The 24,972-nt window shown below is 41.9% G+C and overlaps 1 protein-coding gene and 1 long non-coding RNA gene across 10 annotated transcripts in view; one reads left to right on the top strand and one right to left on the bottom strand.

Annotated features, from left to right (window-relative positions):
* LOC121100821 lies at positions 1 to 22,518 on the top strand. 3 transcript variants are annotated; one of them, XR_005832618.1, is made up of 5 exons: positions 1 to 501; positions 8,424 to 8,601; positions 10,647 to 10,823; positions 20,402 to 20,541; positions 21,821 to 22,518. It is a non-coding gene; the product is annotated as an uncharacterized LOC121100821 (long non-coding RNA). The 3 variants fall into 3 exon arrangements; XR_005832617.1 differs by having other exon boundaries at positions 20,402 to 22,518; XR_005832619.1 differs by having other exon boundaries at positions 10,026 to 10,823; positions 20,402 to 22,518.
* CAB39L (calcium binding protein 39 like) overlaps positions 2,170 to 24,972 on the bottom strand; it is a 112,196-nt gene continuing 89,393 nt past the window's right edge. For all 7 annotated transcript variants that reach the window (XM_008706873.2, XM_008706869.2, XM_008706868.2 and 4 more), the window contains 3 exons: positions 22,529 to 22,594; positions 14,347 to 14,490; positions 2,170 to 4,519 (listed from right to left, as the gene is read on the bottom strand). In XM_008706873.2, coding sequence (XP_008705095.1) covers positions 4,340 to 4,519; positions 14,347 to 14,490; positions 22,529 to 22,594 — 390 coding nt within the window. In that variant the 3' untranslated portion in view covers positions 2,170 to 4,339. The remainder of the gene's footprint in view (positions 4,520 to 14,346; positions 14,491 to 22,528; positions 22,595 to 24,972) is intronic.

Genomic DNA, 24,972 nt, shown 5'->3' with positions numbered 1-24,972 from the left:
ACCTGAGCTAAACAAAGGCAGATGCTTAACCGACTGAGCCACCCAGATGTCCTTGCTTTGGGCTTTAAATTTTGGGACTAAAACTAAGGGAACTCGTTTTCCAACTTCCCCAAAGGACAAATTAATGTATTACAACATGTTCCCCTAAAGATCCCCCATGATCACAGCTTTTTAAAGTAATATAGATGGCTCACAGTGCAGTGATTAATCTACAATCAGTATTGAATTGATGGTAATGGGCTTGTAAATTTTTATGTGGTTTTGTGACTTTATTTTACAGTGTTGGTCATCATACACTTCCCTCCATGGGAGGAACTAGGAGATCCTGACAGGAATCAGATGGGCGGCCATCAGACTGCAGCCTCTTGGCAGTCGTGTGGCACCGGGCCACGGATGAATGTGAGATGGAAGAATGGCTGACGGGGCAGCAACCACTCCTATCAGGAAATCTAAGCCAACATTATGTCCACCTGAAAAAGCCAGCCAGGAAAAGAAAAGCAGGTACAGAATTACAGTCTGAAATGAATACTGGTGTAGAGACAAGGGATTGCTCAAAATGGCGGAGAAATTCAAGATTGAGTTCCCTATCCTATAGGTCTAATTTGATCTTCCAAACATGAAACAGCCAAAGAGAACAAATTTGACCTCCTTCAATGAATCTAGGTTTTGAAGTCTTCCTACTGAGTTATCCTTGAGCCCTGAAATTCAGGATTCTCTCTTTTCCTTGGGGGCCATGATGAGGGAAGGGTCTGCCTCTCCTGGGGTAGAGAGCTGAAGAGCAGGTCGGCCGGGAGGGAGGCTGCCTGGGTATGCATCCTGGTTTCCAAAGATACGACCTTTGGGGTCAGACCTTTCCCTAAATCCTGGCTCTGCAGCTGGCTGTCTGATCTGGAGCAAGTTCCTTAACCTTTCTGTAATTCGGTGTTCTCTGTGAAGTGGAGATGGAGGCCTTGTGCCAGCCAGGCTTATTGCGCTGATTTCCTTTGCTTCATTATGGTAGTGACACACAAGCACTTTTCATAGTTCAAAAACAAAACTATGTCCTTGTTCACATCCATCTTCACTCTTTCCAATCTTCTTAGGAAGACCACATCTAGCTTTATAGGTTTCAGACCTTTGTCCAACTGCAGGCCCCACTACGGTATCCAAAACCTTCCTGAAAGAGCATGAACAAAAAGTTGGTGATCTCATGCCAAACATAGTGTTTTGGAGAAAACAAAGGAAAAAAGTAAAAGATATAAAAATATATAAAACTATAAAAATTTCCTCTAATATAAGTAGACTAGAAAGATCTGTGAATCGACTTTGAAACATTTATCTTTTCACATTAAAAAAATTGTAGCGACTTTCCAATTTCATTTTCTATTACATTATTACGATCTCTTCCAGGTCTTGTGTACTTTCCAGACTGCAGTATGGCTCCAAGCAGCTTTGTATCACACAAACCATTTTGGCCAGTCACAGAGGCTTTCAAAAGCTCACCCGCTCTTCCTNGGCGTATATGCGGCCCCAGAGCCGCCAAGGATGAGGTGGAGGCTGGCAGTTGAGAAATGCTGCACAAGGGCCATGTGCCCCTCAGCCTTTCCTCCAGGGGTAATCCTAACATTTGGCCGATATCTGGCTTTAGCCAAGAGCCTCGTCCAAGAACATCATGAGCTCAATCCCTGCTGGCTCATTCTGGGACCGATCCCCCAGAAGCCTCCCGGGGCTGCAGTGGGGAAGGGCACAGAGTACTTCCTGACACCCTGGACCTCCCCTGTTCCCAGTCGGGAGGATGAACGAGGGAGGAGGAAGAAAGTTTGGCTTCAGGCCACCGTGGGTTTGTATCCCAGGTCTAGTCCATGCTGTCTGGACACCATGGGAGTTAAACTGCTCAGAGCCTCAGTTTCCTCAGATATAAAATGGGAGCGCCTCTGGCTCTGATGTGTGTATTTGGTACCAGGCAGGCGGGGCCCCGGCAGTGACAGCCTCACTTGGACAACCAGACAGCAACCGCGTTGTGGAGTGAGCTAAGTGCAGGTGCGGGGAGATGGTCTGGGGCCTCTGGGCGGCCCAAGCACCCCCCCAAAGGCCAGCCCACCCTCCCCCTGGGCGCTCCCTGTTTGGAGTGGGGACAGGAGCACAGACCAGCCACATGCAAAGGAACAAAACTGACCACGGAGTGTGTGCGCCTTTTTATTTAGTCAGTCTTTATTTAAATGTGTTTTGAAATAGTTTATTAAATAGGACCTTCTCAAAGTTCAATTCTCACAATATTTACAGCGAATTTTGTGCAAACATATTTTGACTGTGAGCATCTTGCTCCCCCCTTCCCCAGTAATAATTTACAAATTTGTATCACACAAAACCCCAGCTACTTCATTCATTGCCTCTTAGCTCCAGTTTTCTATTTGACGGGTACTGAACTAGAAGAAGGACTTGCTAGTGAGCAACTAATTCAAGCCTAGAGGAAATAAAATGTTTGATTTATCAAAAAAGAATTATAACAAGGCCTTGCTTTCCAAATGGAAACACGTGTCCTAAGATGTTGTGGAACAGTGTTAGCAACCAAATCAACTTCCAGTGGTTACTGAGCCTTCTCTCTCTTTTTTAACATTTACAGTCTTCTCTTTTAATCAAATAAGCAAAACCAGAAAAGTCAAATTCTAAGAGACTCTGGACTGTCAGGAAATGTTATAAAAATAATCTGATTTCAGTGACAAAAGAATGAAGGTCATCAGTGGGCTGCGGGCTGACCCTCCACACTGGCGTCGGCCAGAGATGCTACTAGGGGTCCCGCGGGTCCCACTCTGTCTGCCTTGGGAGTGCACGCTGGCCCTACCGAGAGCTGGGGAAGCCTGCCAGCTAATTCTCCAGATACAAAATCTACAGAGGGCACTGATCCTGGAGAAGGACCCCTGGAGAGGCATCCTTCCCTCTCTGGTGGAGAAAGACCTGGCTGAAGAACACGGCGCACAGTATGGTACAAAGTAAGGGTCCTTACGGAAGGCCACAATGCACGATTTGGAAACAGAATTATGAAAAAATACAGATTAATCATTATACCCCTAATGTCTTGTAAATACAGCTTTAAAATTTCATTTTATATACTTGATGTCTGAGAACAAACCATAACCTTTTTTGTTGTTTTTGGTCCAATACCTTTTTTAAAGAACATAAATTAAGTCCTTAATCATACTAGTACGCAAGAGAATACTTGAGACCACATTTTTGTAGGTTTTCTACCTTTTCGCTGAAAGCTTTGATGGGAAATTAGAGTGGCAGCTAATTAGAAAATAAACTGAAAAGATAACTTTTAGTCCTTTGAGAATTTTTTCACACATTTAATCATTTGCCCTTCCAATGGCAGTGTTCCCTTATTTATAAAAGCGGGCTAACCCACTGGACCCATGGTTTTGTACATGTGAGGCATCCCAATGCAATGGTTCCTATTCTAAAACACACTTTCACCACAAAAGAATTTTCCCATTGTGACAATTAGGAATGAAATATTCCAAACATTCCCTAACGCTCCAGAAGTGAGAGTGAAACAGCAGTGCCTACTGCTAAAGCTGTGGTCCTTCACTATCTGTTCCAAGTTCTCAAGTGAGCAGGTCATACCCGCAGGTCCCCTATGTCCCCGTGACCCCTGCTGACCCGTCCTACTTTGGCCGAGCTGGTTCCCAGCTACCCTGGCTGCAGGCTGCAGGGGGTGCGCCAGGAGTGGGGTGCTGAGGCGAGCCGCTGGGACCTGGGACGGAGCTTGGGACAGTGAGCGGGACAGTGAGCGGAGAGAGGGCTGCGCTTCCCTAGGAAGTTAGCTATGGTTAAAATGGGCAGGGAACAAAGATGTGTGACAGCTGAAAACACGGACCTTATTTCGTCAGAGCTTTCAGCGCCGTGAGAAATCCGCATGTCCAAGTGCAGACAGGTGGAATGGTTTTGCGCCTCTTGCCCTCACCCCCAGTTCTCCTCGGAGAACTTGACTTTGAGGGCTCAGTGATGCCCGTCATTTGGGCTTCGACTCGGTGGCCTGTGGTGACTGACCCAGGGCTCGGGCCTCCAAGCCCACGGCCCTGCTGCTTTTTGTCAACAAAGGGTTAAAACTGTTTTTATCAGTGTCTAATGCAGTGGCTCTGATTTCACATAAATCATCACAGACTTGATTCAAATGAATACGTTATTCTAGGTTAATCATTTCTCATTCAAATGTTTATATTCCATCTCCCCTGACCAATGAGTTGAGAAAATCCAGGCACCTCCTCCAAAGCCTTCCCAAGAACAATTACTTTTTGAAATGACACTTTCTGTACAAACTGAGCAAATGAGCCGGTGACTGTGGGGAGGGTGGCTGAGACGGTCAAGGGGTGGTTTTCTTCAAGTCCCGGATCTGTTTAATCAGGTAGTTCTTCTCATCGCTGAACTGCTCATCGTCTGTCCTTTCCTTTTGGAAGCTGCTCAGAAACTCAATGAGTTTGGGTTGATTTTTTAGCAGAATCTCCACAATAGGCTGTGTTTTGTGAGGACTGGCCACGAACACCTGAAACGTATACAGAAACCAACACCTCAGACAGGAAACACACATTAGGGACAACACAGACCCGACTCGGGGTCCCCGTGCTACTTGTGTTGGTAAAATGTAGGAGCCCCAGAGCATGCTTCCCTGGTGAGGGCAATCTGTAATTCCCCATCCAGAGCCATGTTCTGGAGAGCTAGCCGGGCGCTCATCAGAGCTGTCTGGGAACAGTTTTTACTTTTACTTTGTTTTGCTTTTAAATGTCTTAAATGCTTATATGTTCTTAATGATATAATCTTTCCAAGAGAAAAGAACATAACAGACACCAATATACTCACCAACAACTTGAGCAGATTTTGCCATTTTACTTCAAATCTCTTTTTAAAGGAATAAAACAATACAAATAGATGCAGACTCTCACTTTCCATCTGTCCCCCACCCCCTTGAGCAGTGTGCTTCCATCCCCAAGCATGTTTTTATCCTTTTCCTCCTACGACATATATATGTAATAAATATAAACATGTAGTATTCACATGTGCTTTTTAAATATAATTTGGTGTGTGAACAAGTAATATATTCATCTGGCTAAAAAATTCAAAAAAGACAAAGGTGAAAAGTTCCCCTCTCACCTTCCCTCCCTGGAGGTCACCAATGACATTCTTTCCCTATGTATGTGGAGCTTTAAAATCTATAATTTCCCAGGCTCCACCTCCCAGAGACTCCAACTCAGCAGATCTGGGGTGGAGGTGTAGCATTCTGTATTTTTATAAAGTTCCACAAAGATTCTTACGTGCACTCCTGTTGAAACCACAGTCCTAGACTAGTGACTCAGCTGTACTATAAAAGACAGCAATGACCATAATAATAGGACACAATAGCTCAAAACTATTATACTGACTGGTGTAATATTTCTCAATGGACATACTTCTAAGTTAGATGGTACATACATGACGACATGAGAGTACCCGTAAAAGTATGTGACTCCTATACAGCTTCATGGTTTCATGTTTTGGGTGCCTCACTCCTCCGAAGGGCTGGGTGCTTTACCACCAGACGCCCTGCCCGGTCCCACACTTCCAACAGTGCATGCTCTAAACACACTATGGACAAGGATCAGTTATGGGGATAAGTGGAGGCTACAATGTTGAGCCCTCAAGGTTTCTCCAGCCCAGCAATCATGAAGAAAGAAAAAAATACACAAAGACGTTAAGGCCCTATGAGAGGGGAAGGAAAGGTTGTGGAGGTTCAAAGGAGGTGAACGTAACATTAGATTTCTGGGTTTATTGTGTAACATGCAAGCTAGTCCATGAATCAGATTTTTCTATTTCTTCTTGAATCAGTTTGGTAGTTTGCAAGTTCCTAGGGATTTGTCCATTTCATTTACGTTATCTAATTTGTTGGTTAGATTACACTACAATTATTCATAGTGTTCTCTTAATGATTTTTTTAAAAATTTCTATAAAGGGATTGAATTGGTAATCAAAAACCTCCCAACAAAGAAAAGCCCAGGACCAAATGACTTCACTGGTAAATTCTACAAACTTTTAAGGAAGAATTAACACCAGTCTATTTCAAATTCTTCCCAAAAAAATAGAAGAGAAGGGAACACTTCCTAATTCACTCTATGAGGCTGGCCTTACCCTGATGGCAAAGCCAGACAAAGGTATCACAAGAAAACTACAGACCAGTATCCTTTATGAATAAAGATGTAAAACTCCTCCATAAGATACAAGCAACCTGAGTCTAGCATCATATTAGAAGAATTACATGCCATCAACAAGTGGAATTTATGCTAGAAATATAAAGGAGGTTCAACATAATAAAATCAATCAATGTAATAAACCACATGTATGGGGTTGAACTGTGTCCCCTCAAAATATGAATGTTTAAGTCCTAACCCTCGGTACTTATAAATGTGACCTCATTACAGACATAATCAAATCCAGATGAGGTCATACTGGATGAGGGTGGGTCCTAATCCTATGATCAGTATCCTTATAAGAAGAAGAAAATTAGGACAAAGGATCCACAGAGGAAGAAACCATGTCAAGATGAAGACAGACATTGCAGTTAGGCATCTGTAAGCTAAGGAATGCCCGGGATCGCTGGCAATCACGGGAAGCTAGGAGACAAGCACAGAACAGATTATCCGGTGAATCTCTGCAAAAGGACCCACCCCTGCTGACACCTTGATCTTGGATTTCTAGTCTCCAGAGCTGTGAGACAATACACTGCTGTTGTCTTGAGCCATTCCGTCTATGGCACGTAGTTATGGCAGCTCCAGGCAACTAATACACCACATTAATACACTGAAGAAAAGCCACATAATCACTTCAATTGAAGCAGAAAAAGTATTTGACAAGAGAATGAAGTTGAGCCCCTACCTCACACTGTGAACAAAAATTAACTCAAAATCAATCAAAGGCCTTAATATAAGAGCTAATAAAACTTTTTAAGAAAAATATAGGGATCTATCTTCATGACATTGGATTTGGCATAAGGTTTCTGAGCTATGACACCAAAAGCAAGAGCAACAAAAGAAAAAACAGATAAACTGAACATCGAAATGTAAAACTTTTGTGTATCAAAGGACATTATCAAGAGAGTAAAAAGACAACATACAGCATGGGAGAAAATACTTGTGCATAATATGTATGATCAATGTCTAGTATCCAGAATATATAAAGACCCCTTACAATTCAACAACGACAAAATAACAAGGCTTTTTTTAAACGGGCAAAGGACTCGAACAGACGTTTCTCCAGAGAAGATATATAAATGGCCAATAAGTACATGAGAAAATGCTCAACATCGTTAGTCATTGGGGGAATGCGAATCAAAGCCACACTGGAGTATCATTTCACACGCACGAGGACGGCTACAATAAAAACCCTGGAAACATGTGTTGGTAAGAAGGGGAGAAACTGGAACCCTGTACAGTGCTGGCGGGAATGTAAAATGGTGCACCCCCTATGGTAAACAGTTTGGCAGCACCTCCATAAGTTACACATTTAATTACTGTAAGACTGAAAATTCCATTCCGAAGTATATATCAAAGGAACTGAAAAACTCTGTTCAAATAAGAACTTGCATACGGATGTTTCTAGCAGCACTGTTCACAACAGCCAAAAGTCCATCAACTGACAAATTGTGGCATAACCATGCAATGGAATTCTATTCAGCCATAAAACTGAATGAAATACTGATCGTACTACAACGCGGATGAACCTTAAAAACATGGTAATGAAAGAAAGCAGACTCAAAAGGCCATGCGGTATAATTCTATTTATGTGAAATTTCCAGATGAGGCAAATCCATTGAGACCAAAAGGCAGATTAGGACATGCCAAGGGCTAGGGCTGTGGGGAAATGAGGAGTAACTGCCTAGTGGGAACAGGGTTTCCTTTTGGGGTGAGGAAAATGTTCCAGAACTAGATAATGATGACAGTCGTGCAACACTGTAAAAATGCTAAATGCCACTGAACAGTACACTTTAAATTGGTTAGAATGGCAAGGTTTAGGTTACTACAATAAAGTAAAATTGTTACTTACATATATTTTAAAAAGGACTGCTGAGTGGTTTACATTGTGACATAGAATGCCTGACCTTTATATCATAGCCATTAGTAGTGTGTCAGAAAATCACACGCCGAAGCCAAGGACGTGGTTCCTGTGGTTACCATTTGTTTACAAGGGAGCTGCTGTCATGTTTTAGGTAGAAATTGTCTGGCATTTTGCGGTAACTCCATAAATAACTCATAACAGTTTTTCTTTCTAAAAAAAAATTAAATATATTGGACAAATGAAGCTTCTCTGTTTCAATCCAAAATAAATGTCAAATGTAGAAGAGTTTGCAGTCAGGCATCACTGGACTAACTACACTGAATCCCCACACGGTACACCTAAAAAATGTTACATTTGTTTTCCAGTTTTGCAATTTTCCCTATTTTAATTCTTTATGGCTCCTGAACGCTGCTGCCTCTGAAGGGAGCTGCTGATTCGAGGCGGCCGAGTCACCAGTGCACGACTCCCTCCGGGGTGGGGGGCCCGACGGCCCCAGTGAAGGCTGGAGGTGAACCAGCACCAGAAGGAACGCACTAAATCACGGTACGGTGAACCAAATCTTCTGAATATTATGTCCAGTATAGGGAGTTTCTTGGTTCTCTCTCTGCTGGACCCATTTTTTTTTTTAAATGCTATTTTCAAATCATTCCCAAACAAGTTAAACAAATGGAGCCAGCTGTGGCTTCTCTTTTTACAGTGTGGTCTTATTGGCTGTATCCCTTAATTTACACATATTTCAGAAAAGTGATTTATGGAGTTCTCAAGCATGGTTAGAGAAAGGCAAATATCATGACCACAACTCAAATATTTTTAACTTAGAAAACTAAGAATACTTTTGCTGTCTGTTTAAACCTGAATGCTTTTTATGAAGGATAAAAAAAAACGTGTGTCTTACACACACCTTCATTCATTTCATTCAAATTCCATTTTGTCAAGAGGGACTTGCACTAGACAAGGCGTGGAAGGCTCGTTTTCTGCTTTGCATGCTGCAAGCCTAGAATGCTTTGTATGTGGATTTGAAACTGGGGCTCCCCTGACAGTTACATGGAAGTAACTCAAAGCAAAATTTCATTCCACTGAAGTATAAAATAAGGCCCTTTCATTCTAAAGGCTCACCCTCTCAAATGAACACAGACTTGAGCAATGTCGTGTTTAGAATATTCTGACACAATTCTGGCTAGTAATGATCAGAGATAGTAATTTTTTTCCAGTTTAAGAAAGGACCGTATCCCTGCCTCTGCAAGCTGGCTGATGTCTGTGAGCGCCAATGAGCCCACGACCGGACAAGACTGAGCCCCGCCACCTCGGCAGGGAGGGACAGAAACCCTGGGAAGGAAGTGAGAGTGGAGGAGGAGAGCAGGGGGGGAGTTCAGGGTGCTCTAAACATCTCCAGGATCTCCTGAGAGCCTCCTCCTCACTGCCCCCATCCTTAGCATCACCCTGATTAGGAAAGTGACACGTGGAAAACCAGGAAAACAGAGAAAAAAGAGACACAAAGAAGAAAGAAAAAAATCTCTAAATAATTCCTCCACCCAAAGATAACCACTGTGAATATCTGGTGTATAACCTTTTTTATGCATTTTTTTCTGTGCATATAGCTACACGCAAATATATTTTAGACAAAACTGGGCTTGCCTTCTGTACATGGTGGTTTGTGAGCTGTTTTCGCACGTAATATGTTTTTAATATTTACAGCTCTTCTTACATTAAGTGAGCCAATAACCATTTAAAGTATAGTCAGGGCTATAATAACAGACATTTTTGTTCTGACAACTGCTCTGGCACTTTGGAATCCAAGTCTTTGGGATCTATAAATTATGCACGACTGTGGAGATTACATAGGAAACTATGTATTTATTCCAAAATTACATGGAAAAGCCACTTTTTAAAATGTCTTATTCTAAGAGTAGTCACATTTCCTATTATGAATATTACTAGTATTAATTTTCTTGTATTTTTTAAACTAGGCAATAATATCATAAATACTCAGCACCAGGATTATCAAACTGAGCCGTGAGTTGTATATTTATGTACTTCTCGGTGACGTTGCTGACGTTGGTCACAAACACCCATTAGAAACCTTTCTATAAACAGAGACTTGATTACTTTATGGATTTTTAAAGTAAGTATCTTAAAAAGTAGCAACGAGAGATGAAGTCTTAATTACAGCTTTTCACTTTTTCTCCTCTGCCACACATGAAATAAGCACAACGGGCACAATGAGTTCAGACGAAGGCACGCTGCCCTTGAGCGCTCCGCACTGTTCAGAGTAGCTGATGAAACATTAAGTTGATATAAACACTTTTTTGCTGTACTGTTAACATTTTTAGAAAAATTATTAACATTACATCAGCTCGTAGCGGATTCCTAGGTTTATCTGGCTCAATTGTTTTCTCCATCAGTAGACTTAGATTTGGTATGTCGAGACTGGAGTGGTTGGCCTGCTAAAAAAAACAGGTCCTTAAGGAGGTGGGTAATTGATGGTTAGGCTTTCACCAAATTAATCTGTAATTCTGCATTCTTTTCGGTAAGACCACATGGAAATGATTCTCAGCTAGGGTATTTCTTGTTCTGTATCCTTTTTTTAGGTGAATTGTCCAACTGGACGTTGTATTTTGGAAAGGGTGAGGGTGGAGCTTCTTGTTTTCGTGGAAACAGCGATAGCAGCCAACTGCTAGGATCTGAGTGACGGAGGAGCACACTCGGGAACATTTTGGTCACTGGCCATGTCGGAGTTCGAGCAGTTCTAAGAGGTGACCCAAAAGGTACAGACCACCCCATCCCTGTTATGGTTTGGTGAGAAGTGGCATCATGGCCTTTGCTATGAAGGAAGTAACAGGGAGAGGAAAGGGGGTTCGGCTCATAGCTGATACCTAAGTTCATATCGGGCACATCTCTGGGAAAGCCAGGACCACAGAGACAGGTCTCCAGAAGCTAGTATCTTAGAACTAGACTCCTGACTTGAATTTAACTCTTACATTTTACAAGTGAGGAAAGAGATCCAGGTGGATTTGCCCAAAGTCACTGGTGGCAACTAGGCCAGAACGAAAACCCAGGTCTCTTGGCTTCCATGCAGCACTTTCCCACCACACCATCCTGCTTGTCCACAGCGGAAAAAAATGTGAAATGGCATCTCATTCAGTTCCCTGAATTTACCAACAAGCTAATGAAAATAATCTGGCAAAGACATTTTTAGCAGGATGTTCCACATTTCCTGCACCTTATGGAAGGTGCTTTTTTGGGGGGGAAAACTATCAATACAGAACTGTGAAAAAAACCTCTAGGACTCAGCTGTTACTTTTTCTAAATAACAAAATATTGTATTTGGCAAGTGAACAATTCAGTTCATACTTCGGTGGTGGAGACACAGTTAGGGTACAGGGTAGGCCCAGTTCATACACATACAAGTAAACAAGTGGTCAGCTCTTTTTAAACGCACCTACTCTGTCCAATGATTAGATGATCCAAATTCTGAGGACGGAAGTAGGTTATTTCTATTTGGCCACCCACTGAATACTTCCATAATACTGCATTTTTGAACAAAATTATATGGAGCTTGTTCTCATCTAGGATGATATATTATAATTCCATGGAGCTGAAGGAAATGACACACGGCCTTCTAGAATTTCTTGGATCAGAGGGGTCTTGAGAGGGTCTATCATTTCTACTGTGTAGGCATCTTCCAGTGCTACAGCAATCGATTTGTGTTTCTTCTGATTTGGGCTTATTTTTTATGAAATAATTCTGACGTAGAGCAGAGTACAACAAAACATCAGACTCATGTTCCCACTATGTGCTCTATCAAAATCTAAAATTTCCGCCATACTCACCTTCAGATTTTGGTCACCTCTTCATGATTCCATCCTCCTCCCTACTCCTCCCCGCTGAGGTGACTGCTACCCTGAATACAGTATGTACCATCCCCATACAGGTTAGTAGACGGTAACTGCGTAAGTCTGAATCCATATACAGAGCTGTTCTGCATGTTTTCAAACTTCAAATAAATAACATCTTCCTAACGTTTGTTTATTCCACTCAGTGTTTGGAGTTTACCCACACCGATCTAAGTAACTCAATTAATTTTAACCCATTACTGCATGCTACTGTATGAATAGAACATAATTTATTTTCCCCATCTCCTGTTGAGGCCCATTTGTGTTTTTTTCTCATTTTATGCCATTCTAAACAATGTTGTGATGGACATTTTTGTATGTGATTCCTTATGCACATGTACAAGAGTGTCTCCAAAAAATTGCTGAGGGGGCGCCTGGGTGCTTCTGTCTGTTAAGCACCCGACTCTTGATCTCAGCTCAGGTCTTAATCTCAGGGTCGTGAGTTCAAGCCCTGCGTTGGGCTCCACGCTGGGTATGGAGCCTACTTAAAAAAAAAAATTGCTGAGAGATGAGATTTTAGGATTGAAGGATATGCATACGTTCAGTTCTTTATTTTACTCAATTGCTCTTCAAAGTGGTTGTACCAACTTACAGTGTATAGACAGCTTCCACTGCCCTCCAGCCTTACCAATGTTTGGTTTGTAACCATTACGAAGAATGTGAAATGATACGTCATTGATATTTCAATGGCCATTTCCAATGTTACTTAGTCAGATGATCATCTTCACCTATTTACTGACCAGTTCCCTCATCTGTAAATGACCAACTTGAATCCTTCCCCTGTTTCTGTTGAATTCTTTCTCTAGATGACTTGTCAGTTACATGTATCACATTCTATCCCATCTTTTCACTTTTCTTTTTCTGTCTTTTTTTTTTTTTCAAAGATTTTTATTTATTCAACAGAGATAGAGGCAGCCAGCGAGAGAGGGAACACAAGCAGGGGGAGTGGGAGAGGAAGAAGCAGGCTCATAGCGGAAGAGCCTGATGTGGGGCTCGATCCCATAACGCTGGGATCACGCCCTGAGCTGAAGGCAGACGCCCAACCGCTGTGCCACCCAGGCGCCCCTCTTTTTCTGTCTTTTTGAACAGAAGTTCTGAATTTTGATGTAGTTAACTAAATACTTCCTATTATGTTTTGTGGCCATAGCTAATCTTAGGCCATTGTTCTACCACACAAATTTTAGAATCAGTGTGTCAAGTTCCAGGAGAAGTCCTGTAGGGATTTTGAACATCACTGAATGGAATTTATAAATTAGTTTAGTATTTGAATTGCTGTAGTGGCTTTTTGGACAATAAAGACCTGGTGGCTGAAAGATGCACTAAATTTTTTTCTTTTTTACCTCTGAAAGCAACAATTACATAACTTACAAACTTCCATGTCTCTCCCATTTACAGATTTATAAATTCAATCACTGAACAGACATATAAAGACCCAAAAAAAGCTTGGAACTCTCCTGACTCTTAATTCTACTCCAGATATCTATCCTAAGAAAATAGTCCTAAATATGGGGACAAAAAAAAAAAAAAAAAACCTAGCTGGAAAAAGAAAATGCTCATTGCAGCATTCCTCACAGTAGGAAGAAAATGGAAATAACCTAAATATAAAAACCAGAGAAATGTTTAAGTAAACTAGAGTAAACAGACCCAATGATGAACTATGCCAATATAACTCCTGGCTCTAAAACCCATATATAACAACAATGAATTAGTGTTCACTTCTGGCAAAGCATTAAGTGATAAAATTAGGTTATCAATTTTGGGTATGTGAATACAGCTGCAGAAAAAAACCTTCAAATATGTACACAGGAAAATAAAATGTACTAAAATCAATACATCAGTTTGGTTAGAAGTAGGGATTACAGATGACTGATTTCTCCTACCCTGCTTAAAATATATATACTATCTATAGTTACTAGGATTTTGTTACTCTTACATCAAGGAAAAAATATGAGAAACCAGTGTTATGGGAAGCTAGTTTCCATTCATAGCAAAATGCAGTTAAAAAAATATTTCTAAACAAGTAATTAGAGTGGGCAGTACCCCAGTACTTCTTCAACTCTTCATTTAAGGCTCAAAGAAACACTTAAGGGAGAAAGCAAAGCATTCGAATTCCAACACTCGGGACTTGGATTCTGGCTCTATCGCTGATTATTTTAGTAACTTTTGGGAAACAGTATCCACCTATTTTCTCAGTGGAAAAAATGAAAACACTCAGAGATAGGGATTAGAAACAAACAGGCATTCATTAAAATAACTCTAGAATTTCGACCGTGCCACGCAAAACAGAAAGACTGCCTATTTCATTTTCTCTCAAGTATAAAGGAGAGTAAACAGCAGGGAGTTGGCCACTGGAAAGGGAAAGACAAATGCCCACGTTGCTTCCGTCACACTCTACCTTAAAGACATGGAAGGCTTCAAACTGAATGTTGGGGCTTTTATCTCGAAGGAGGTTCATCATCAGCTTGAGGTTCTCTGGCTTGCTGATGTACTTGGTCATAATGGCAAAGTTGTGTCGGTCCAGGATCAGTTCACCTAGCAGCTACAAAAACAAAAAACAAAAAACAAACCAAAATCAGACCGATAATCTATCCGAGAGTCATCTGATTCAAAATACATTGCACTTCTCCTTGAAAAACAAATATAAATGTGGTTAGGAATGTTGATGTGAAAAAAAATTGAGAGTCCTTAAGTGCATCTTACATTTAGCACAGGCATGAAAGGAGTTGTTATTATTAAGTTATTTTAAGCTTTTCACACAGTTTTGCTAAAGTCGGTGATTAATGCGTTTCTGAATTTTTTTTTTAAAGCCAGTCTTGCTGCAGCTTAAAAAAGCTCTCTCTGTAAGCTCTCACCCAGAGCCAGCCAGAAACGAATTTATTATTTTCATCACCCACTTTAGTCTTGCTTCCCAGGTCTGCATTGCTTCTTAGGCATTATGGTAGAATAAGAATGACCAAATTGACTCTACGGTTACACCTCCCTTCCCTGAATAAATGTACTCTGGTAGCTTACTGGGAAAATAGGTTATGTCAAGTGAGTCTTACCTTCCCCCTAACTTTTATTACAAAACCAGCTAGATAGCCAGGGGGAGGGAATCACTGACCCTGAATCCATATTAAGTATAATATGTGCAGCAAATTTTTATAAAAGGACAAAGTAAAACATTTTCTGGTGACAAATTAATAGTTCCCCCACAAATGCAGCATTATTCCATGTTATGAACTGAATGTCTGTGCCTCCCTAAAGTCTACATGTTGAAATCCTAACCCCAAATGTGAAGGTATTAGGAGGCGGGACCTCTGGGAAGCTAGGATTGCAGGAATGGGACAGGCGCTCTTATCAAAGAAACCCCAGAGAGCTCTCTCACAGCTCGCACCTTGATCTTGGACTGCCCAGCCTCTGAAACTATGAGAAATAAATGTCGCTTAAGCCACCAGTCTGTGGCATTTTTGTTACAGCAGCACGAACAGACTAAGACACTTCAAAACAAAGTAAAAATACCCAAAGTGAGAATAGCTGAAGACCCTCTAGCAGCACAGTTGAGTGCTGTCCACCTCATAAACTTTTATTCTCATATAGGGGTAGCAATTCCTAAAACTTCAGCAACCAGGCAGCTGAAATGTACCCTTCACACAGTTTTATATATGATCTACTTATTTTCGAATTCTCCTATTCACCAGACTTTTTCTGGATGCCTTAGGATAGTAATCCATTGTACAGATGGTTACAGAAATCCTGGATGGGAGGAGAAAGCACACGGAGCCATGGGCTGGCTGTCTATCACAACACAGTCTAACAACAGAAACCCAGGAGTGTGTATGTAGTGGCGTGTGAGTGTGTGAGTGTGTGAGACTGTGTCTGGATGCCAGTAAACAACCACCTTGCCTTTGATGCATCTTTTGTCTATTTAACAAATAAGAAGTACATACCTTAAAGTTATGTTATTGCACAAAAATAACATTTGTTAAACATAAAACATGATGACCACTGTTGGATGTTAGCTGGTTAGTCTCAAACATGGGGCAGGAGTCATGTAAACTGTTCGTCTTCATTTTCCTTAATCTCTCTGCAGCATCTAAAGTTACTGAACACTCTTCTGGAAACTTCTTTGCTCTTGGTTTCAAGGCCACTGCATTCTTTTGGTTTCTAATCTCTTGCAGTTTGTTCCTTTGCTCGTGTGTTTACTGTTCCCCTTCCTTCTGCTCTACAATGTAGGAATTTTCCAAGTGGTATACGTGAATCTCTGATCTTTTTTCTCTCTCCAGTCTCATCTATGCCCATGGCTTCAACTGTAACATCTAGGAAGATGTCTCCCAAACCTGCATTTGGAGTCTCAGTTTCTTTCCTGAGCTCTATACCAACGTTTCTAACTGCCTGCCCAGTGGCCCCAGTGGCCCACTTTGCTGGCCAGTCACACTTGGCATCTCTGAAACCAGTTCCTCTTCCTCTTTGTTAGTGACACCATGGCCAGCCAGGCTCCTCGGGAAGAGCTGAAATCTTCCTTGGCTCCTTCTTTCCCTTGCCACTCGCATCAAATCTACATCCAAAGTCTGCCAATTTTCTGTTTGTAAATAAATATATCCAACATTCTTTGTTCCACTTTTACTGCCAATATCCTCTTTCCAACCCTCACTACGTCTCACCTGGCTCCTGTGGCAGCACGCAGAATGGTCCCCTCTTCAGGCTAGACCCAATCCAATCCGTCCTGCACGTTGTGCCAAACACACCTTCCTACCGATCAGCCCTATTCATGCTACTAATTCCACGGAGAGACTGCATGAATAAACAAACGAATCCCTGGATGCCTATGGATTTGGGGGGGGAAATTTAACTCCTTAGGATGGCATTCAAAGGCCTCTGTGCTCTGGAGTCGCTTCTGCTTCCTTTCCTTGGGGCCCCACTTACTCCTGACTGTTCTGCCTCTGCGGCTTCACTCTCCTTGCTGCCAGTGTTTCCCCCAGCTTTATTCAGACATAATTGACAAACTGCCTATATCTGAAGTGCACATCATGATGATTTGAAATATATTTACACTGTGAAACATTTACCACGACGAAGTTAATTAACACATCATCACCTCACAGTTACCCTTTGCTTTGGTGTGTGGTAAAAGTGCGTAAGATCTCCTCTCAGCAAATTCCAAGTACGCAGCACCGTACTGTTCACTACAGTCACCAGGCCGTACATCGGATCCTCAGGACTTCGTCTTCTCATAACTGAAAGTGTGTACCCATTGACCAACACCTCCCATCCCCCTGCCTCCCAGCCCCTCAGAACCACCATTCCACCTGCTGCTCTGGGCTCTCTTTCTCCCCAGCTGTACTCACTCTGTACTCACTCTGCCTTGCAGTACAGGCTTTCTTGCCTTTTTAGAACATAAGCTCCGTGTGGGTATGTCTCAAATCTTGTTTGTGTTTGTACCCTTCACAGCTTAACTGTGTGATCTGTGTGGATGCTGCTGGGGACGTTAAGTCCACAAAACGCAGAAAAGAAAGAAAGCAGTTCAATTTTTCAATAAGCAGATCCACAGCACAACATAACAGGTCATCTGTGGAAAAGACATGAGGAAGACAGATAAAATCCCACCTGATTTATATGGCCATGCAGCCACGGTCCATTGCACACATGTCTTCTCAAGATGAAAGGTAACCCATTCCCTGTAAGAGGACTTGACCGTGCCTTCCGCTATGCACTCTTCACAGTTCACTTTGAACCCACCTGGCCACTAAGGTAGCCGCTTGTTTTAGCTAATTGCCTTTATTCAGCTAATAAAGAGAATAATAAAACTCTTAGGTCTCTGACAAGCAAATGGTTACAGCTCGGAGAGAAGCACCGAGGTTAATTTCCCCGATGACGGGGAGACAGGGTGCTATCTTCCAACGTGTTTACATGGCAGCAGGATGGCTTCCAGACTCTCAAAAAAACCAACCACTCTGGGTTGTAAAGCTGACAAGATATCTATATATAGATGATCCACTCACTTAAGAGATTCATGGGCATATATAGATGTAGATATGCTTCACTACAGATACAGATCTGTATCGGTATCTATCTACAGATTCTATATTGATGTAAAGATATATTTATATAAAACAAAAATCAAATATAATACATATCACACATATACAAATACATATAGCACACACATACACATCTCAAAAGGTCTTTCAACAATAAAGAAATTTCATTAAAAAAATTTTACCCTTAAAATCTGCACGCACACACACTCAAGAATTTGTGGAAGGGACGTTTGTAAGTTAAATTCAGATTAAGTCACTTTAATTTTTATTACATGGGGATGCCTACATATAAATTTTATACAATCTATCCTCTGCTAATATAATTTCACTACTTTTCTGAAACAATCAATTTGTGTTAAATCATTTGACCAACAATGACTCTGTTAGCCATTAAATATTAATCTATTTTAATTAATACTGACAATGACAAAATGCTGTACTTCATCATAATACAAAGCATTTAACACAATAAAATGGGTAAAAATTGTTTTTAGTTCTCTATATTAGATTTTATAGGCTTCAGTATTACAGAGTAAAGCCAAGCACAGCAAGTAGAAATAATGAGGTTTTTTTAAACTTAGTGCTTTAATGAAATTGACCGAGCCAAAAACAACCCCCAAAATTCTCCCAGGCTTCTTTTGAATTATAATCTTTCTTGCTAGTAATTAAATGGCTCTGAAGAAGATAAGAAATAAATTCCTAAGCTCTGTCATGTGAGGGGAAAGAATTTCTCTGTTAATTATTTTTTATTGACACCAGGAATCTAAACACCCCAAGGTAGTTCAGGAAAATTTAGAACATGGTTTACCAGAAGGCAGCTGGCAGCAAGTACTCTGGAGTCAGAAAATAGCCCAGCTTTAAGACAGTTTATCACTTAACAGAATACTCCAAGTGTGCTCTTATAATAATCGAAACTCTCTTATTTTCTAAAATGATGAAACATCTATGTACAAAATATTACAGAGAACTCGGAGATATAAACATGGCTGTGTCAAAACAGAACCTATTGCTACCACAGACCTAGTTCTCAAAAGGAAAAACCAGCAGTGCACCAGCAGAGCTCTCCAAAACAACGTTTTTCTGTTAAAGACACGAATATACAGCTCTCTCGAATACAGTGAAATAAGACGATTTTAATAATGGCTCTGCTGATATCTAGCATTCGAAAAAGCCAAATCTTTAGTACTCGGGTTAACAATTTCTGCGTTCTTAGATATGCTTTATCTGTCTTTTACTAGTTTTCTTCAGGGTCCAACCAGTGCTCAGTTTTACCATACTGCAAATAAAATATTTGTGAGACATGCCACTATAAAAGATTTCAGGCAAGAGTAGCAGCCAACGTAGTATGTCTGGGTGAGTTAATAAAGAACAGGAAAGAGGCCTTCTGAGTGGGCTGGGGCATCTGTAAGCAAGGAGGAAGCAAGTGGGAAAGGGAGAGTTTCAATACCACATTCGGACTCGGTTGCTCCTTGCCTAAGCCTCTGGGAACAGTGCAGAGGTGTCTGGCCACAGAGCCATGGGAAAGGGGGGCTGGAGAGTGGAGAGCCAGGTGGCAGCAGAAAGCAATGAAGCATGAACCTTCTAGCTCCCCTTTGCAACCCACCAAATTTCTATTACATATTGTACCCATCACACGTGCACTGAACTAACGGGCTTCTATTTTCAAATCCAAATGCATCCTGCCAGGGAGCAGGACAAGGTGGGGCTGACGACATCTTGAGAACAGAATGAGGGCAATGGGCACATGGGTAGGAAGGGATGACAGGGTAACACGAAGGACAAAGCAGGAAGGAGGCCCCGAGGCAGATGTTTTGGGGAACAACTGTTAGCTTTATAACTTCACCGAAGGCCTTAGAGACAGTCGATCGCAGAAAGATTTCTTTCTTTTTTTTTTTTTTAAAGATTTTATTTATTTATTTGACAGAGACAGCCAGCAAGAGAGGCAACACAAGCAGGGGGAGTGGGAGAGGAAGAAGCAGGCTCCTAGGAAGGAGCCCGATGTGGGGCTTGATCCCAGAACGCTGGGATCACGCCCTGAGCTGAAGGCAGACGCTTAACGACTGCGCCACCCAGGCGCCCCCGCAGAAAGATTTCTATCACTAATTCCTGTCACTGCTGAAAACAGTACAAGGATAAATTCTAAAGTCTATGACTCTCAGCTTTCTTGATGCCAATTTAGTTCAATCACCTTAGTTCGTACCAATGTTGCTACTTTGGTTCATGATCTCATAGATTCCCACTGAAAAGAGGAAGGATTTAGAAAACGTATGAGAGATTTCTTATACACTGGCTCCTCAGAACATTGTCAGCTCTGTTTACTATTCAATCTCCCCTTCCCTCCAAGGGCAACGATCTCTGGTACTACAGACCAGCCCCCTGTTTCGGCTGTGCTTGTGGAGCCCTTCACAAATAAGGAATTCTATTCTTTAGGTATGCAGCTGCGGCAACAGGATGCGGCCTTATCTTCAAATGCCTTTAACAAGCTTTCTGGACGTAGGCGAGCACGGCACCTTTGTCTAAAGCTTCATCTCATCGCTCCCGGCTCCAGCAGCAAGAGCAGAGAACCCAAGGTCTATTTTCTATGTGGATCACCTTGTATGGGTTTCCACGCAAGGGGAAACTCAATAAAGAGTGCTGAATGACTGGCTGAAAATAGCACACTGACCCCCCCCAACAAGGGGTAATGCTGGCGCAGCAAGGGCACAGATTCAGGGACAGGCAGGTCATGGCTAAGGCAAAATCACAGGTAAAGTGAACTGACAAAACTGTCATAACAAATCCACCTAGTTTATCACTTCAGTTAAAGTGTATTCAGTATTAAGAAACAAACACATTGTTCTATGAATGTCATTATCCCAACATGTAAAAATAATACAAGTGATGTTTAGTAAGCCCAAACATCGTACAAAGGGACTTGACAAAGCCAGCTGATTATTATCTGCCGATAACATTCTCTGGACTGTCTGAGTGGGATCTGAAGGGTAGAGATGCAGCTTTAACGGAAGTCCCACTCCCACAGGAGCAGTCCTACCTCCTCTTGACCAGATGGCTGCTTCCAGGCACTTATTTAGAAAATTAGTTTATTTATTTGAGGTGGGGGGGGTGGGGAAGGGAGAGGCAGAGGGAGAGAGAGCCCCAAGCAGGGCTGTGCTGAGTGTGGAGCCCTATGCGGGGTTTGATCTCAGGACCCTTGGATCACGACCTGAGCCTAACCTGCACCACCCAGGCGCCCCCAGGCACCTTTTCACTGAAGGAGGGAAGGCTACTCACCAACTCTGTGGCCCTACTCTGCTGGGCTGGCTGTGCTGGGGGACAGCGAACTTGCACAGGCATTCATAGGTGATATCATCTCCAATAGCAAAAGCCACTTGGTAACACACACCCCCCTCTATCACCCCAGCCATCACTTCTTCCTGTCCTCATGCCCTCCTGAACTGTTCTAAAGTCACCTGAAAGTTAAATATTTATCTGTTTGTCTATTGTCTCTTCTCCTCCAACAGGATGTAAGGTCCATTGCGGTGCGACTTCATTTTGCTCTTGGCTGTCACTGTCATGTTAGGAACAGGAGCACATAAATATTTGTTGACCAAATGGAATGCCCTGTTACCCACCACACCACCCCCAATAACTGATCCAACTAAGCTATTTACAGATAATTGAGAATTGACTTTATTTTCTTTTCTAGCTGGTGATATCATTTTTTAACCTCTTTCCAGAGTCTGTTTCAGCGTAACACTGGCATTTTTAGAAAAGCACAGTTTTGGGTCCATGACCAAGTACTCAAATTTATTAAAGATTATTCAAGATTATTCTTTTAATTCTTAAAGAGTGACTATTTTTGTATTTCAGAATCTTTGCTGGAAACACAATTTGAAGATATGTTAAATGGTGGAGGTATTAAAAATGACCTACAGTAAAACAATAACAAGAATGCTCAGAGACTGGAACCCAGCAATGCAATACGGTAAAAAAAAGAAAAAAAATCTTTGGAAAAATATGTTACAAACCTGGGGTAAGTGCTTCTCAGATGGGGGTAAGCCCTATCACATAACCTTTTCGTCTCCTTCTCTGCAAAGTAGCCCACAAAGTCTAGTTTACAGAGAAATGTGTAAGAGAAATAGGGTCATTTTTTCCTATTTCAGATACACTGAAGGAGAACTGCAGGAGAACCTTGCTGATTCTTCCTTATAAACACTAATTCAGATCTTAATTTCAAGCCAAGAGTGATTTCTTTTCATCTCCAGAAAATACGCCCTGGGTGAGAACTGTGGTTGTATTTAAATCAACTTAAGCTTGATTTTCTTTCTGAGCTGAAATATACTAAATTCTACTTTATCATGTATACCATTATTTATATTGTTACTTCCAAAAAGTATTTGAGGCAGGACACTTACAGTGTTTTGCTACAAAGTACAGTCATAACATGAAACATATTTTCCAAGTTACAAAAAAAGGGACACCCTAATTTTTCTCTATGTACTTGTCTATTCAGGGCCATCATTTACTAGTAAGATATCAACTGACAGAGACTCTTAACTTAAAGAAATTTGATATTACCTTTAAAGATTGTCTCTTGGTCACATAATTCTCAGACTGAAGCAATTTCTCATAGTCGTCAAAAATCTAATGAAAAGAAAATAAATATTAGAGTGTAAAACCAGCAATGGTTTCTCTGCATTAGGTTTGCTTGCTCTCTTGCTCTCTTGCAGCCCAGCTGCTGTGCCTCGCATCTGTCTGTGTGCTTAATAACCCTATGCTGATCACACTGTCCACAGGGAAGGTTCCCCCATTTCACCATCCTCATTTACACATAAAGACACTGGGGGGTAGAAAGGTCAAGTGATACAACAGATGTACTTGTCCCTTTTAGTTCTACAAATTAAAAATTGAGTGGAAAAATGGAGTATTTGAGTCCTTTCAATACATTCTTTTGAATAAAACATCTACTAACTTATCTATTGAATGAGTAGAAAAATAACACATTTCATGCCATTTTAGAGAAGTTTGATCAGGTAGCCTTGCTGGCAGCTATTAGCGCATGAGTAACTTAGGAAAAGATTAAACACGCTTAGGGCTTCACATGATATCCCATGAAGAATCAAACTGTCGGGTTCATAGTGTGGACAGGTGGAGGAATGAGGCAACTTCTGCCACACGATGGCCACGCTAATCGCAGCGGGCCTCTCTGGAGGACTTCCGCTCTTCCCCAAAGCTGGGGACGCTGGTGTCTGGGGCCCCTGTTTCCCAATGTGGCTGTCAACCACTGCCCGGGGTCCTTCAGTTTCACACAAGAGTGCCAGACGCTGGGGAAGCTAAGTGTTGACCTCCTGCCACACAAGGGCATGCCTCAGAGGCCACAGAGGTGGGAGGAGCGAGCCCAGTGGAGAACGAAGGCAGGAGACTCCAGGGGCTGAGGAGGGTGGGAAACAGTCCCGGTCCTCAGGAGGCCGAGTGTGAGGTGTGTGTGCACGGGTGTGATGAGGGCACGCAGTGCACACAGAGGATAATTACCGACAGAGAATTAAGAAAGTGAAAAGTAAAAACAAACCCATGTAGCCCACATTAAAGTCATAATAATTGTACTCCTTTATATGAAGGACTTACTGTTTATTCTGTCATGATTTTGTGGGACATGAAATTTATCAAATTTTGTGGTAAATTTTTAAAAATTTTAATTCCAGCAGAGTGAACATGCAGTGTTACATTAGTTTCAGGTGTATGATATAGGGATCAACACTTCCACCCAACACCCGGTGCTCGGCCTTAAGCCCTATCCCCTATTCCCCCATCCCCCCACCTACTTCCCCTCTGGTAACCATGGGTTTGTTCTCTGTAGTTAAGAGTCTGTTTCTTGGTTTCTCTCTTTCTCTCTTCTTTTTCCTTTGCTCGTTTGTTTCTTAAATTCCACATATGAGTGCAATCATATGTAACCAGAAATTTCAAATACATGTATAAGGTATGACTGACTTCCCAGGACGCCAGTTTCATTATTTTAGAGTCCTATATCATGTGCTCCCATTTCATAGTTTCTGTTAAAGAAATATGAACCTCAGAAAGTATGAAATGTTTGAGGGAGCATGAGTTCTTGGAGCTGGGGTTGAGGCCCGTGCAGCAGGCTCAGTGACTGTGAAGCCACCAAATTACACAAGATGTGACTACAGGTACAAAGACAAGATCAAGTAAATAAGGGATCAAAGAGAATGAGTTTACAGTCTTCCAAACTGTCATGTACTATTTCCTGAATGCAAAGCATTCCTGCACAACACATTTACATCACTCATTCTATAGAAAAGATTAGTAGCTGACGCCACAGGTTTTGTCATAAACTATCTTAGCTCTCTTATTTTCACTTATTATAAGTCGACATCTAATGAGTCTTTAACATTCCATCTAGCATCTACAGTTTCTGATCAGGTTCCTGCCTCTCAGGGAGCTCAAGAACCAGCCAGGAAGGTACAGACACACCATAATACAATGTGGAAAATGGCGGCAGTGGGGGTGGGGAGGGAGTAGGCGTGCACGTATGTGGATGGGTGGGATTAGGGAAAGCTTCCTGGAAGAGTCACATTTCAGCGGAATCTCAAAAGGATGGGTTGCATTCACCATTTGAGAAGGGAGTTGGAAGACAGATATATCTTGGCATTTCTATTAGTAAGTAAAACTAATTATCAAGCAAGTAAAATGATTTCTTTAGTGAGGGTGGAGTGCTCTTATGGTTACCTCCTGCCTCCTAAGGGCAACATGGATGCTCTTAAATCAGGATCAAAGTAAGCAGGTGCCAGTCACCGTCTGGAGCTCCGGATAAAACAACAGGAACAGGTGGGAAAAATGGGAAAGCCCTGATCTCCTGCCATCCTCAATTTTACACAAAGTTTCCTGATGACCTGGCTCCCAGGAAAATGGACAAACTGGGGGCATGGCAGACAACGGTTGGTGTCTGTTGTGATCATAAACAGGAGCAAGTGTCCACAGGTCTGGGGGGGTGGGGGGGAGAATGAGGT

The sequence above is a fragment of the Ursus maritimus genome, unplaced genomic scaffold, assembly GCF_017311325.1.
Source record: "Ursus maritimus isolate PB19 unplaced genomic scaffold, ASM1731132v1 scaffold_10, whole genome shotgun sequence".
Taxonomy (NCBI): Eukaryota; Metazoa; Chordata; class Mammalia; order Carnivora; family Ursidae; genus Ursus; species Ursus maritimus.
Note: the sequence above shows the minus strand (reverse complement) of the source record. Positions and strands in the feature narration are given on the sequence as shown.